This window comes from Mangifera indica, chromosome 7 (genome assembly GCF_011075055.1).
Source record: "Mangifera indica cultivar Alphonso chromosome 7, CATAS_Mindica_2.1, whole genome shotgun sequence".
Taxonomy (NCBI): Eukaryota; Viridiplantae; Streptophyta; class Magnoliopsida; order Sapindales; family Anacardiaceae; genus Mangifera; species Mangifera indica.
Window position 1 is genome coordinate 12334498 of NC_058143.1, and position 15295 is coordinate 12349792.

General features: G+C 34.3%; 2 protein-coding genes across 2 annotated transcripts; both read left to right on the forward strand.

Moving 5' to 3' along the window:
* Positions 1 to 4799: 4799 nt before the first annotated feature.
* LOC123221483 (peptide chain release factor 1, mitochondrial-like) lies at positions 4800 to 7064 on the forward strand. Its single transcript, XM_044644330.1, has 6 exons — positions 4800 to 4816; positions 4875 to 4992; positions 5174 to 5248; positions 5317 to 5394; positions 6090 to 6248; positions 6657 to 7064. Exons 1-6 carry the CDS (start codon positions 4800 to 4802, stop codon positions 6672 to 6674), a joined length of 465 nt encoding a protein of 154 aa, XP_044500265.1. The 3' UTR covers positions 6675 to 7064.
* A 2752-nt stretch (positions 7065 to 9816) lies between these two features.
* On the forward strand, positions 9817 to 14367 carry LOC123221484 (disease resistance protein UNI-like). Its single transcript, XM_044644331.1, has 5 exons — positions 9817 to 10489; positions 10547 to 10954; positions 11108 to 11353; positions 11954 to 13173; positions 14323 to 14367. The coding sequence occupies exons 1-5, from the start codon at positions 9817 to 9819 to the stop codon at positions 14365 to 14367; spliced, it is 2592 nt and encodes an 863-aa protein (XP_044500266.1).
* The last annotated feature ends 928 nt before the right edge of the window (positions 14368 to 15295 follow it).

Here is a 15295-nt window from a genome sequence, read left to right on the forward strand (position 1 = left end):
TGTGGTACTCACAAGGTTTGCTTTATATAGGAAGAAGAGGTTGAAGAAGAGGAGAAAGAAGAAGAATAAGAAGAAGAAGAAGAAGAAGAAGAAGAGGAAGAAGAAGGCTGAAAATCCATGTGAGGTAATTTCTTTTTACTTGATGGATATCTTATGAATAGCTACTTTGTTGCATACTTGGATAAGGCTTTTAAATTTTCGTAAACATTGATTCTATGCAAGTAGATTTTAACTTACTGATTGAATAACGTTTTACTACTGGATGCCAGTGCTTATTGATAATGGCTAACTCATGAATTTTCATAGTAGAATCCAAAAACCAAATTTCTAAACTAATTTCTATTTTCTAATTGCTTGAATTGCATACGCGCAGGGTCAGCTCTGCTTTCTCTCTAATTCTTCTAATTGTTTTTCTCATCTCCTATTAGAGAAATTTAACAAAGAATACTACGACTCAGTATAATTCTGTCAATGTTATGTGGTTGGAACGAATAAGTTTGGCAAAATTTAACAAAGAATACGATATAGAAATGTCAAAATCTAATTTGAGTAAATAAAAAAGAAGACAAGCCAAAATCCATTTTCTCCCTCTTGTATCCTCACCCATGGATGTTTTTATTTATTAATTTATACATTATTTTATAAGTTTTTTAATCATGTTTATATGTTATTAAGAAGCTAATATATTGTTTTTGGCAGGAATTTGTGGGAAGACAGCGAAAAATGGTATTAATCATGCTATTTCATATTTTATTTATTCAGTATTATCTACAACAAAAGGAATTGTGATAACTTTGATTTGGTTCAGTATTGTTCATTCATATGCTTTGCAGAGGAAGAAGAAGAAAAGGGATGGTGTGATAGAGATTGAGATGTGAATACAAGAATTTGTAATTAATTGATTTGTTTGAACATTGCCAACTGCAGTTGGTTTTCCGTTTATTCTTTGTAATTCGTGCATAATATATATTTTTTAAAAAATGTATATGGTATTTGTAGCATCCCTGGTCCAATAATCCGACCTACTGTCAAGATATTGTCCACTTTGGACACACAGTCTATCATGGGTTTGCTTTTGGGTTTTGCAACCCAAAATGCAACTTAACCGTTAAGGAGCTCACAGACTATTTAACTAATTAAATTCTCCCACCACTAACTAATGTGGGATATATAGACAAACCCAACATCTCTCTCGTGCTTTGTCGATGTGGGATTCGCCTAAGGGTATCACATACACCCCCCCTTACGGGACTCAGCGTCCTCGTTGAGATTTGCCCCACCATCGTTCAAGAGGACACGCGGAGCTGCTCTAATACCATTTGTAACATCTCTGGTCCAATAACCTGGCCCACTGTCAAGATATTGTTCACTTTGGACACACAGTCCATCATGAGTTTGCTTCTGGGTTTTGTAACCCAAGACGCGTTTTGGGTTGCAAAGCCCAAAAGCAAAACCATGATGGACTGTATGTCAAAAGTGAACAATATCTTTACAATAGGCCGGGTTATTGGACCAGGGATGTTACAGTATTAACTGTTTCTTATGTTGTAATTGAAATTTATATATTTATTTTTTATCAATAAACAAGCTACTGCTATAATCATTGGCCTACTTTGGTGCCGCTCGAATTCTTCAACTCCACAGCGACTTCGGGATCAGGCAAGGCAACGATATTTTACCCAGAAACACTAATGATCTTCCCTTGGATCTCATTCTGCCTCTTGTGTTCTTTGTGACAGTCTACTTATGGTCGGATTGAAGATGAACTTCACTGCCTTTTCTCTGATAATGCTCACAGTTTTCCACAGCGTGATAGCTTCTCAGGTGTCAAACATCTCGTAGTAATCTGAAATTAAGACACTTTAATACTGTACTTGATTAATTATATCACCTTCTTTGAACTTGAAAATTTCAGGGTCTCGGACTAGTAATCGGTGCAGCATTCATGGATGTGAAGAAAGCAACAACATTGGCATCTATTGTTGTTCTGACCTTTATGCTCTCCGGTGGATTCTTTATCCTGGTAGAAGAAATTGTCTAACAAATGCCTCAAGCTAGTTACACACAATCTTATAATTGGTACTTCATGTGTTGTTTTGTATAATGATTTGGTGCAGAATGTTCCATATTTTATGAGATAGGTGCGGTACATCTCTTTCAATTATCACTCATACAGGTTTCTCCTGAAAATCCAGTTCATTTGCTCTGATTCAGGTCCTTGTGATTCTCCATTAATCAGAGAACTCAGACTCGATCAAGGTGGCTTAGAAGTGGGAGCTCTGGTGGCCATGATTGCAGGGTATTGTAAGCAGATTCTACTGCCAATGATTATAGCAGTAGAGATGACTTGTGCCACATGGATACAGCTGAAATACTCATAGCGTCTCTCCCAAAGGCCTCTCCTCAAGAGAATTGGGAACTGTTCCCACCAAGTTGCATCACTTTCCCTGGAATTTAACTTCTCCTGCATCTCCATCTCACCTTCTATCACCACAGGTTTTAAGACCTTTCTCTTTGCAATTTTTGTTCCTCGAGCTTCATAGTCCTCCACAAGGTACTGCATATTAGAAAATCTATAATCAGATCAACATGCAACAGTATTTGTAAAAATCATTATTGACAGTGTTATTGATACTGACCTCATGAACATCAAAAGGAGAGGGCTCTCCATTTTGACAACTCTGGTTTCCAGTTCCAGGTGGCAACTTGGCCTGTATTTTTGATGGAAATGTTTTGTCATTTATGTGCCCATTTGCAAGATCAATGAGAAACTCTGCTGGTTATTGGCAATGAGAAGAGATCAACTGATTGAAGAGAAATATGGCATGTATATGAGCTTTGAGTGGTTCAGTTATGGTGTATGTAGAATTGATTATTTGTTGTGACTAAAATTGCTAATGCCTATGATTTGATGAATGTGTGTAAATAGGGAGCAAAATCTAAAATGATGATTCGTGAATCTTTGGTTTTGATGATGGAGAATGCAGGGAGTTGCTTGTGTTCATACATCCTTATTTTGTGGAAATTTTTCTTTCGTTTTATAAATTTTGATGCGTATTATTCTTAATTGTTATTGTTATTATTATTTTTGATAGACTAAAGTTGTTGTTGTGTTTGTGTAGGTGGTATAAAATTTGGGAGAGAAACGTTGGTGGGGATGAACCATTGATTGACAAACTATCATTTGATTCTTAGTGTTTAGATGTGGTTTCTTCAGAGAGGCCTAGACCCACTGATTTGATTTTCACGGTAGTACGTTTATTGATTTATGATGTTGCATGAACATCTCTTTTTATTATGTTTGCTACTGGTATGTTCATTGATATTATGCTTTGAGTTTTTGGTGGATACATCTATTTGCCTTTTGCAGTTGTGTGGTGGTAAGGCTTCAGAAGGGGTATTTGTTGGTGCCTTGCTGTCTATGTCTTCAACTACAGTGGTAATATTTTGCCAAGTACTTATCTAGCTGGAGTATACTTGATGCTGGGACTGGCAATGGTCTGCTCCTTCAAGAACTTGCTAGGCAGGGGCAGAGTCTGAGATTTTTGCCTATAGTTCTGGTATTATGTGCAATATTGATCTAAAAACTTTTAAATATAATTTAGTATTTTACTTGCAAATAGATCTACATCATGTTCATAATACACATGCTGTGTGGTTTTGAAGAGTCATTGCAGGAGTTTTAAGATATGAGATAACATGTTATCATCTAGGATATATTATGGTATTATGCAAGTTTTTCCAGAGGTGGGTAGATTGTGACATAGAAAGCCAACTACTATTCCTGACGCTACTATAATGTAAAACTATAGAATCCTAAACTTTAGTAGAATAGTCGTATTTGGACCTCAGACTAAAGACACCAAACCAAAGAATGTGACTTTCACTTTCTTCAGTTATCATTTGTATGTGTTTAGTGGTTTTCTTTTTTTTCCTTTCATTTGGGAAACTATGAAATAATTAAGCAGCTTATTTCCACATTTATAGACTCTAGAATCCCAGCTTCTATGTAAAACTCATTGTTCTTGCAGGATTTTGAAATTTAACACACATTTAGTCTAAGTCTTTCCATGTGTATGTAAGGCAAAGATATACTATTATATGAGCAGTTAGCCCCTGGGTTTCAACTCCCTTTGGTACCACATGCTTGGGATATATTTTGGCTATCCAGATTTTAGGAGTTGACAAGTCCTCAGCTTAGAACTCAGTGAATTCATTACAAAATGTTGGCAGAGTTTTAGTGGCAAATAAAATAAAGCAACATAGTGGTTGGTTTAAGAATCAAATATTTGATTTGCAACAACATAGTGGTTGAGCATATTTTTAAGTTTCATGAATTGTGAAGATGACATAGAATGGCTACCATGGAAACTTCAATGTCAGCTATAAAGTGGGATGGAGCCATTACCATGTTTCACATAGTACAAGTAGGATACTTTTTAGACTAAATAGTTTAGTGGAAAATTTTCCCGCCTTAATTTATTGTCAACTAATAGCCTTATGGCTGTTTTGGTCATTTACTTTTTTTGGTCAGAATGGACCTCAATGTAGAATATAAATAGCATGGATTGGACAGAAAGTATGATGTTGAAAAATGTTAATTAAAATACTGAAATTCAGTCATATTGTTGCATTTTGGTGAGAGCTGGTAAGTGATGACCATCTAGACTGGCAGCTTTATACAAATTCCATTGCATTTTGGTGTCAATCTGTGGCCCTTGTTTTCAGTGTTTTTCTCTCTCTTCCTCTCTTTATGTTTTTCCCTTCTTTTTCTTTTGACAGAGGTCTCTTTGTTTGCAATGGACATATTTAAAGCGTAAGTTTCTCTAACCTGACCTGACTAGCTTCTTCAGTCATAATTCTTGCACATCAAGGACCTTTTCAAGAATCGCAACCTTGTTTGAAATACTCAGGTATGAGAGATACTCTCAGAAGACAGGCTGGAAATTTGATATTGTAGACGTAACAGAGTCTGATCTGAGAGGATACAAAGTGTGTCTTCCATCCTTTGAATTTTCATGATCCCATTTTTATCAGATGTGAATTGTTTAGTTGTATAATAGGTATAATAGGTTACAACCTATAATTAATTTTTTTTTGTTTTTTTTAATTAGGAGATGGAATTACCTTGTACCCGTTTTATAAATCTCTGGTTTGCCCTTTTCTTAACCAGGAAGCTAGTGCAGAATTCTCAGGAGCTGGTGTCTATGGGAAACTTAAATTTGAGAGCGGAATTCATAGAATTAAGGCTATAAGCCCTTTGACTTGCAATGTATGGTATTGTAGCAGAAATTACAAACAGTTATCATTTTGCAGCGTGTTCTTGTGACAGAGAAGTCTGGACGAGGTCATACCAGTGCTGTCTCTGTTCCTATCCTTCCTCAGGCTGATGAGGTGCTAAACGAATTGAAGTTGATCGAATGATAATTTTTGTTATGGTGCCACAATTTTATGGTCATTTTTCTTTACAGCTGTCACCATTGCAGTATTGGAAGTTGATACGTACCCATGAATTGACAGCAAGCAGACCTCCAAACTGACCGTTCCAGGTGAGGCTTTCCTTCCCCTCCAACTCACCTCAATCACTCAAGCAATATTTCCACAATCTGAATGCAATACGACAACTAAAAATTGGAGAAAACAGCTCAAGCAATTCAACAGCAGAGAAATAGCAGATACTATTAATAACACCAATTATAATTCATTATAATAACCATGATAGTCTAGCTTACCTCCGAGAAGGATTTAAGTCAAAACATTGAGTTATTTTAGAAAACAAAATCAATGTCAATATTTCCTATATTAATGACAATATTCCCCAAATCAATAATAATATATGTTTCTGCCCATTATCTTCTTTGTTTCCTCTTTTATGCTGGGATCTATCTGCTGCCTTGCATGTATTCTGGTTGCCCAAAATAAGTAGCTTCAATATCTTCTGGATTTTCCAAACTGCCCTCCGGCTCTCTGCCTCCATTTGCATTTTTGGTCCTGCGTGCATAAACCTTTGTTATTAGATTTCCATCAGAAGTACTATAATATTTTATGATGCTCAATCTCATTGATTTCTATGTTTTGAGGATTTGCAGGTAGATTTCCAGTTGAGGAATGAAGATTTGGGGATTGATACTTATAGATCTGGTGGTTCAGGTGGTCAGCATGCAAATACCACCAATACTGCTGTCCAAATAAATCATATTCCAATAGGGATGACTGAATCCATCCAAGATGAAGGATCTCAACATATGGTAAAGATTTTTACCTACATTCCTGAGTAATCGATTGAAATATGCAAGCTGGATCAGTTTGTTGATCACCATTCCTTTGTAACATGTTCTATTAAGGCCTATGTTTGAGTGCCAGCTTTCCTTCAATTTCATTGCCCTTTCATGGAATATCTAGAAAGATGACTTGTTGATTCAAATGACCTCCTTTTGCCCTTTTCGCACTATAAACTGGGCTACATTTATGAATCATAACAAGGGAGAAAATGAGAATGTAGTTTTGCAGGCAATGGATCTTGATTTACAGACAAATGGTGTGATTAATATGCTACTTCCACCATTAACAGGAACATAGGAAAATGATTTGAAGTTGCATTTTAACCATGATTTTATGTTGCTTTCACATTGTAACCCAGCTGTTTCATTGTGCAGGCTGATGGTTGTTCGTGAAGTATCTGTATCCGACTTTCACTCCAACAGTAGTCTTGTTTATTGCTGGAACGGTTGCGTATGGAGTACTTAAGTACCCGCAAAATGAGAAACTCAAGGACCGAAATTGAATCATGGATGAAGGCTGATGGTTTCAGTCGTAAAATAAGGGAGGACTTGTACGATATCCACTGAATTCTGTACTGTGGTGAAATTTTTTGCAGTGGCTTCTTCAATTTCACTAGGACCAAGTCTTTGAATGCGCTGAAATTCTATGGATGTACGGATGATTTCGGTAGTCTATCATCACTATTTTCACATGTCGGACATTTGTCTCCTGTTATCTTTTTGTTTAAGCATACAAAGATGAAGAAGAAAGCAGCTGTGCAATCAGAGGGAGGAATTAGAATGGGAAAGATATCGGCTCTTATGTTTGGGCCCTAGATTCTGAAATTTTAGGAATTTTCGGGCCCATTCACCCCAACCTGAAGAATATTTTGAATAATTCTTTAGTTCAAAAACTCATCGAATTTTTTCAATCAGAAACATGTTTTTTCAGTTTGAACTTGTGAGTCTCAAACCTGTCCAATTCAATTAACAAACTTAAAGAGAAAAATCTTAACCTTAAGGTGGCATTTGGTTCGTGTATTTAAATATTATTATGATAATAATCTATCTTTATTATTTGTTAGGTTATCAAAATTGTGAGGTACATCTGCTAAGGTATCAATTTTTTTTGGAATCAGTAAATTATATCAAGTATTTCTAGAATTAAAAAGAAACAGATCTACCTGAGTTGTATTTATACTTCAAAGGTTATAAATTAAAAGAAAATTAAGCTTTAATTGAGAGCAAAGACCATTGAAACTACAGAAAAAAAAATTATGAAAATCAGTCTAAACCCTAAACTTTTCCATTATTTGGTGTAAGTACTTAACCATCTAGTTAAGTTGTTTTAAATTATTGTTGGAATTAGAGAAAATTGGTCCTCTGCTTTCTGTTTTGTTTTGGATTTATATTTTTATATCAGTGCTGCATGAAATGAAATCTATAATCTTAAATTATATTTTGAAAGAAAAGAGTAATGGAACAAAAGAAGCCTTGAGAGGCAAGGCAGAGTATGGAATGGAATCTATAATCTATTTGCTTTCTTTTTTACTTGAATTGTTTTATACTGTAATGAAATGCTTATCTTTAATTGGCGTTTTCTTTCTCTTATCATGAGAATCTAATCGATTCTTTATTAATAAAATTTGTTTCCATTTTCATGCTTGCTTAAAGAGATTGTTATGAAAGAAAAGAATAACAATTTAAAAGATGTAGCCAACAAGTCTTGACAGAAGGAAGCGAAGAAGAAATTGGTACATCTATTATGACCTTTCAAACATGGGTTCGAACGCTAGTGCAAGTACCTTGGATTTCTTGCGCAACAGTCAATAGGTACCAATATTGTTTTGCATGTGTACAATTTTTTGTGCAAGCAAATCCCCAAATTTTTTATAATTGTGGATCATACGAAGATTTTAAGAACATACTAAGTGATTCGATCTATTTTTGGTGAGACTGACATAATGAGTGATTCGATCTATTTTTGGTTTCTTTATTTTATTTTTAGTTTTATTCTCCCTTTTCACAATTTGTAGATACTTGAAGAAAATCATGAAACATTTAATTATATATGATACATAGATTATTATGATATAAATGAAATCTATTTATTTATTGAGGTGGGTTTAATAGGACTTTTCATATTAATACAAGACAAGATATAATTTTGTGCATTTTATTATTGTTCTGTCATTGAATCCTCGTTACTTCCAATAATTTGAACAAAGCCAAAAAGGAAGAAAATAATAGGGATATAAAGGTAATAGATTTTAAAGATAAAATATTGAACAACTAAACTTTAGTGAAATGATTAATTTTGTGGGTGCATTTGTTATTATGTGAAACTTCTGTATTTTGTTTGAGAAAGTGTAGTATATTGAAATTCTGATGATCTTAGGACAGATTCATGACAAATGGTGTGATTTATATGCTACTTCCACCATTAACAGGAACATAGGATAATAATTTGAAGTTGCATTGTGACCATGATTTTATGTTGCTTTCAGATTGTAACCCAGCTGTTTCATTGTACAGGCTGACGGTTGATTTTATGTTGCTTGATAATGATATTCCATTAAAATTTTTATCAAGCTTTACTGTAATAATAAGACAATAAATACCCAGTCGAAGTTTATAAATAAAATTATATATACAAATAAAAAATATTAATTTATGTACTATTGATAATTGTCATTATGTGATTAAATTTTCTAATTTAGGCAAACAGGATGCAGTGTCATGAGGTAAACTAGTATTCTCCATTGCAATGGTATGATTTTGACATATGATTGCAGCTAAAATTGATGATGCCGTAATGCTTGGGCTAGCAGTACTAAATCAACCAAACCAAGAAGCTTTAATTGCAAACTAGTATACTATGCGTAATGCTTGGCATAGTTTTATGTGCAAAATCGGATCGTGAACACCCTTAATTATGCCTAAGAGTAAAATTACATTAACATAAATTGGTGATGTTATTGTTATTATGTAATTGCATTGATCCTGTTATATCAGTTTACGTCAATTTGACTTAGTAAATTTGCTTCTCTATATATCTGATGTTGTCTTTCTGAAAGCAAGAACATTAGACATTATAAGGGGATGGAACCAAGAAGCCTTGAGAGCAAAGGCAGAGAAAGTTTTTCCGCTCTGAATTCATTTTTTAAAATTTTAGTGCAGCAGTTCACATGTGCAATCCTGAAATTTTTTATCTCATTGATTATTTTTATGACGTCCTCAAATGTATACTTTTCAGTTCAAAGTATGCAATAATTTTCTCTCGTTGAAGGTAAAGAACATTTGATGCTGAATAGTTTACATATTCCAATACTGAACATGTTATTAACGAAAAGAATGAAGCAACATTCTTAGCAAAGGAAGATAATGGAATCATACCTTGCTTCTTCTTATCATTAGTTTTTCTTTGCTTTATACATTCACTCTTTTTTATGCTTTTTGTTTTTGTTTTTATTTCAAAGCTCAAAATACAACCATTCATTCTTTCACTATCAAACACTCGACAGAATTCTCTCCTTATACCCAAAAAAAAAAAACCATGGAAATTGTTTCTGCAATTGCTGGCAAGATCGCAGAGTATTTGTCTGTAGCTGCTGGCGGTCAACTTGGTTATCTGTTCCATTACAATGACAACATTAAAGACTTGCAAGAGCGAGTAAAGGAGCTTAGTGGCTGCAAAGAGAGGGTGCAAGTGAAAATTGCTACTGCTAAAAGAAATGGAGAAAGTATCTTCATTGATGTTCAAGACTGGATAGAAAAAGTTGACAAGATTTCTGCAGAAGCTGAAAAGTTTTTTGAAGATGAAGCCAAAGCAAACAAGAGGTGTCTCAAAGGGGGGTGCATCAATCTCGGACAACGTTACCGATTCAGTAAGGAGGCAAAAGAGCAGACCTTGGCAATTTCATATCTTGTGTTGCAAGAAGTGGAAAGGTTTGAGCACGTGTCTTCTCTTGCTTCTCCATCTGCAGTGGTATCATCATCTTCGGTATTTCCTTCTGGCACTTTTGAATCTCGAAACTCACTTAAGAAGAAAATTCTGAAAACTTTAATTGATGATGATAATATCAACATAATTGGAATATGTGGGATGGGGGGTGTGGGTAAAACCACGCTGGTGAAAGAAATCAGCCGACAAGTAAAAGAGGAAAAAATATATGAAGAAGTAGTGATGGCAGTTGTCTCTCAAAACCCGAGTATTATGAAGATTCAAGGTAACATTGCTGATACGTTAGGTGTAACAATGCCCTTATGAGCTAATTCTGAATCAGTAAGAGCCAGTTTCCTAAGAGACAGAATCAAGGAAAAGAAGCAGATCCTTGTAATCTTAGATGACGTTTGGAAAAGAATTGAATTTGATGAGATTGGTATTCCATGGAGTGATCATAGAGGTTGTAAAATTTTGATCACCTCTCGAAGCATAGCTGTTTGTAATCAAATGAGGTGTCAAAAGAATTATACAGTTGAGACTTTATCCAAACAAGAATCTTGGGATCTTTTTAGCAAAATTGTCGGCTTGACTATTGAAAACTCCGATATAAACCAGATTGCAGGAGAAGTGATTGCTAAATGTGGTGGCTTACCAATTGCAATTGTCACAATAGCAAGAGCTTTGAAGGACAAGAACAAACGTGCGTGGAGTAATGCAGCTCAACAACTTAAAACATCTATTCTTACAAGTATCCCAGGAATGGAGAGCAATGTTATATCATCTCTGGAACTAAGCTTCAACTGCTTAGAAAATGATGAGATAAAATCACTTTTCTTGTTTTGTAGCTTATTTCCAGAAGATTACAAAATTCCAGTTGAATCTTTGGTTTGATATTGGATAGGTTTGAAGTGGTTTGGAGATGCCGATAAAACAATCGAAGGTGTCAGAAATAGAGTACATGCTATTGTAAGTGATGTCACCTATTCTTTTCTCCTAATTGATGATGGTAAAAATTGTGTTAAAATGCACAATATTGTCCGTGATTTTGCATTAACTGTAGCCTCTAAATATGACCATAAGTTCATTGTGAAAGCTGGCACTCGTCTACGAGAGTGGCCAAATGGAGATACATTTGATGAATTCACATGTATCTCGTTGATGGCAAATTTTATTAGGGAACTACCTAGTGGGTTGAAATGCCCAAATTTGCAAGTTTTGTTGCTTCAAGGAAATAAAAATTTGGTTATCCCTGACTATTTCTTCCAAGAAATGAAAGATCTCAAAGTTTTGGACTTGGGAAAAAGCTTCATCACGTCCTTGCCTGATTCACTTTCATTTCTCATAAATCTTAGGACATTAGATATTAGTAATTGAGATTTGGGCAACCTCTCAGTAATTGGGAAGCTAACAAAACTGGAGATCTTGAACCTTTCCAATTCTTATATTAAAGAGATCCCCATTTCCTTTAGCCAATTAAGTAATCTCAGGTCGCTAAATGTGAATAATTGTTGGCTATTAGAACTAATAACTCCTGGTGTTATACAGTCTCTTAAAAAGTTGGAAGAGTTGTACATTAATGTATTTCAGAATTGGAAATCTGAAAGTGCAAATCTGAGAAGCAATGCCAGTCTTGTTGAGTTACGAGCCTAATCTCGATTGACTAATTTGCATATTTATATTCCAAATCTTGATCTCTTGCCAAAGTTTTTGTCATTTCAAAACCTGTTCAACTTTATCTTACAAATAGGTGGTGATCTAGATGTTCAGGGTTATTTTGATATGAGTAGATACTCAAGAACTATGATACTCCAACAAATCAACAATTCGGTGACGTATGAATGGGTTAAAGGGTTGCTCAAAAGAATTGAGTTTCTATCTGTTGAAACAATTGATAATTTAGAGAGTGTTAGTCATAACCTAGTTGAAGAAGGGTTTAATGAATTGAAAAGTCTTGATATCAACTCATGTGAAAAGATAAAGTGTCTCCTAAATACATTGGAATTGACACCAAACTCAACTTTCCACAATTTAGAGGAACTGCATTTGTATGAAATTCCCAACTTGGTTGAAATGTGTAAAGGAGAACCTCCAGCCGAAGCATTTTCTAAACTAAAAGTTTTAGAAGTGGCCAGATGTGATAAGATGTTAAATGTTGTACCAAGTCAATTGTTACGGAAATTTCAAAATCTTCATACTTTCATAGCACGTAATTGTGAGTCGATGGTGTACACATTTGATTGTGAAGAGATTAAGATTACAAAAGGAGAATCGAAGTTGCTCTCATCATTAGAATATCTAGAATTGTATTACTTGCCAGAGATGTCACATATATGGAATGGTGACCATCAATCCATAAGCCTTCAAAACTTGAAGAAAGTAGAGATTGGATTTTGTGGTAAGTTGACAAACTTATTTTCAGCAACTCTACTCCAAGGCCTTATTTGTTTGGAAGATATATTTGTGCAGAATTGTGATGAATTAAAGGAAATCTTTGAGAAGAAAGAAGCTTTAGGTGAGGAATTAGACCCCGCTAAAACCTCCCCGGGTTTGCAAAACCTGACTTCTATAGACATCTGGGATTGCGAACAATTAAGAAGCCTTTTCTCCCCTTCCATTGTGAAATGCTTGGTGAAGCTCAAAAGACTTGTAGTTAGGAGGTGTTCATCAATACAAGAAATAATAAAAAAGGAGAAAGGAGAAAAAAAAGCTTCAATAAAGAGGCTGTTGTTTCCTAGTTTGTCCAACTTAGAACTTAGATATTTAGAAAACCTCACTTGTTTTAGCTCAGGGCCTTATGCTATTGAATTCCCAACATTGGAGAGGTTAAAGATATATCGATGTGAAAATATGAAGACCTTTGGATATGGAGAGCAAGTGACACCCAAGCTTAAAGAAGTGATCCTAGATGGTGAAAAGCGACGGAATGACAACATTAATACCACATTGCAGGAGTTCTTGAATGAAAATGTGCGTTTTCAATTATTATAAAAGAGATACATCTTTTATTTAATTCTTCAGTGATGATGTAATTAGTTTTATGTATAATAAATAACGAATATCATTTAATAGATAAATGGTTCATATGATTAAATTAATAAATATATAGTTGTAATTTGAACGCAATTAATCGTATTTTTAATAGATAAAAGATATTAAATTAAAATAAAGTCAAACTGACCTGTTTTTATAATCAAGTCATTGTTAAAATTTAGTTTTTATTTTAAAATTTATATTTATGTACAAAGAAAGACATTTTGTTATGATCAAAAGTGAAATGTATGATGCTTTAAATTTTATATTTGAAAGTATGAGCTTCTAATGTGGTTCTCACAAGGTTTGCTTTATATAGGAAGAAGAGAAGAAAGAAAGAAGAAGAAGAAAAAGGCTGAAAACCCCCATGTGAGGTAATTTCTTTTTACTTGATGGATATCTTATGAATAGCTACTTTGTTGCATACTTGGATAAGGCTTTTAAATTTTCGTAAACATTGATTCTATGCAAGTAGATTTTAACTTACTGATTGAATAACGTTTTACTACTGGATGCCAGTGCTTATTGATAATGGCTAACTCATGAATTTTCATAGTAGAATCCAAAAACCAAATTTCTAAACTAATTTCTATTTTCTAATTGCTTGAATTGTATACGCGCAGGGTCAGCTCTGCTTTCTCTCCAATTCTTCTAATTGTTTTTCTCATCTCCTATTAGAGAAATTTAACAAAGAATACTACGACTCAGTATAATAAGTTTGGCAAAATTTAACAAAGAATACGATATAGAAATGTCAAAATCTAAAAAGTTTAAATATGAAATACGAAACATTCTAATTTGAGTAAATAAAAAAGAAGACAAGCCAAAATCCATTTTCTCTCTCTTGTATCCTCACCCACGGATGTTCTTATTTATTAATTTATACATTATTGTATAAGTTTTTTAATCATGTTTATATGTTATTAAGAAGCTAATATATTGTTTTTGGCAGGAATTTGTGGGAAGACAGTGAAAAATGGTATTAATCATGCTTTTTCATATTTTATTTATTCAGTATTATCTAAAACAAAAGGAATTGTGATAACTTTGATTTGGTTCAATATTGTTCATTCATATGCTTTGCAGAGGAAGAAGAAGAAAAGGGATGGTGTGATAGAGATTGAGATGTGAATACAAGAATTTGTAATTAATTGATTTGTTTGAACATTGCCAACTGCACTCGGTTTTACGTTTATTCTTTGTAATTCGTGCGTAATATATTTTTTTAAAATAATGTATATGGTATTAAATGTTATTATGTTACAATTGAAATTTTTTATCAATAAACAAACTACTGCTATAATCATCGGCCTACTTTGGTGCCGCTTGAATTCTTCAACTCCACAGCGACTTCATGATCAGGCAAGGCAACGATTTTTTACCCAGAAACACTAGTGATCTTCCCTTGGATCTCATTCTGCCTATTGTGTTCTTTGTGACAGTCTACTTATGGTCGGATTGAAGATGAACTTCACCGCCTTTTCTCTGATAATGCTCACAGTTTTCCTCAGCGTGATAGCTTCTCAGGTGTCAAACATCTCATAGTAATCTGAAATTAAGACACTTTAATACTGTACTTGATTAATTATATCACCTTCTTTGAACTTGAAAATTTCAGGGTCTCGGACTAGTAATCGGTGCAGCATTCATGGATGTGAAGAAAGCAACAACATTGGCATCTATTGTTGTTATGACCTTTATGCTCTCTGGTGGATTCTTTATCCGGGTTAGAAGAAATTGTCTAACAAATGCCTCAAGCCAGTTACACACAATCTTATAATTGGTACTTCATGTGTTGTTTTGTATAATGATTTGGTGCAGAATGTTCCATATTTATGAGATAGGTGTGCTACATCTCTTTCAATTATCACTCATACAGGCTTCTCCTGAAAATCCAGTTCATTTGCTCTGATTCAGGTCCTTGTGATTCTCCATTAATCAGAGAACTCAGACTCGATCAAGGTGGCTTAGAAGTGGGAGCTCTGGTGGCCATGATTGTAGGGTATTGGCAGCAGATTCTACTGCCAATGATTATAGCTGTAGAGATGACTTGTGCCAC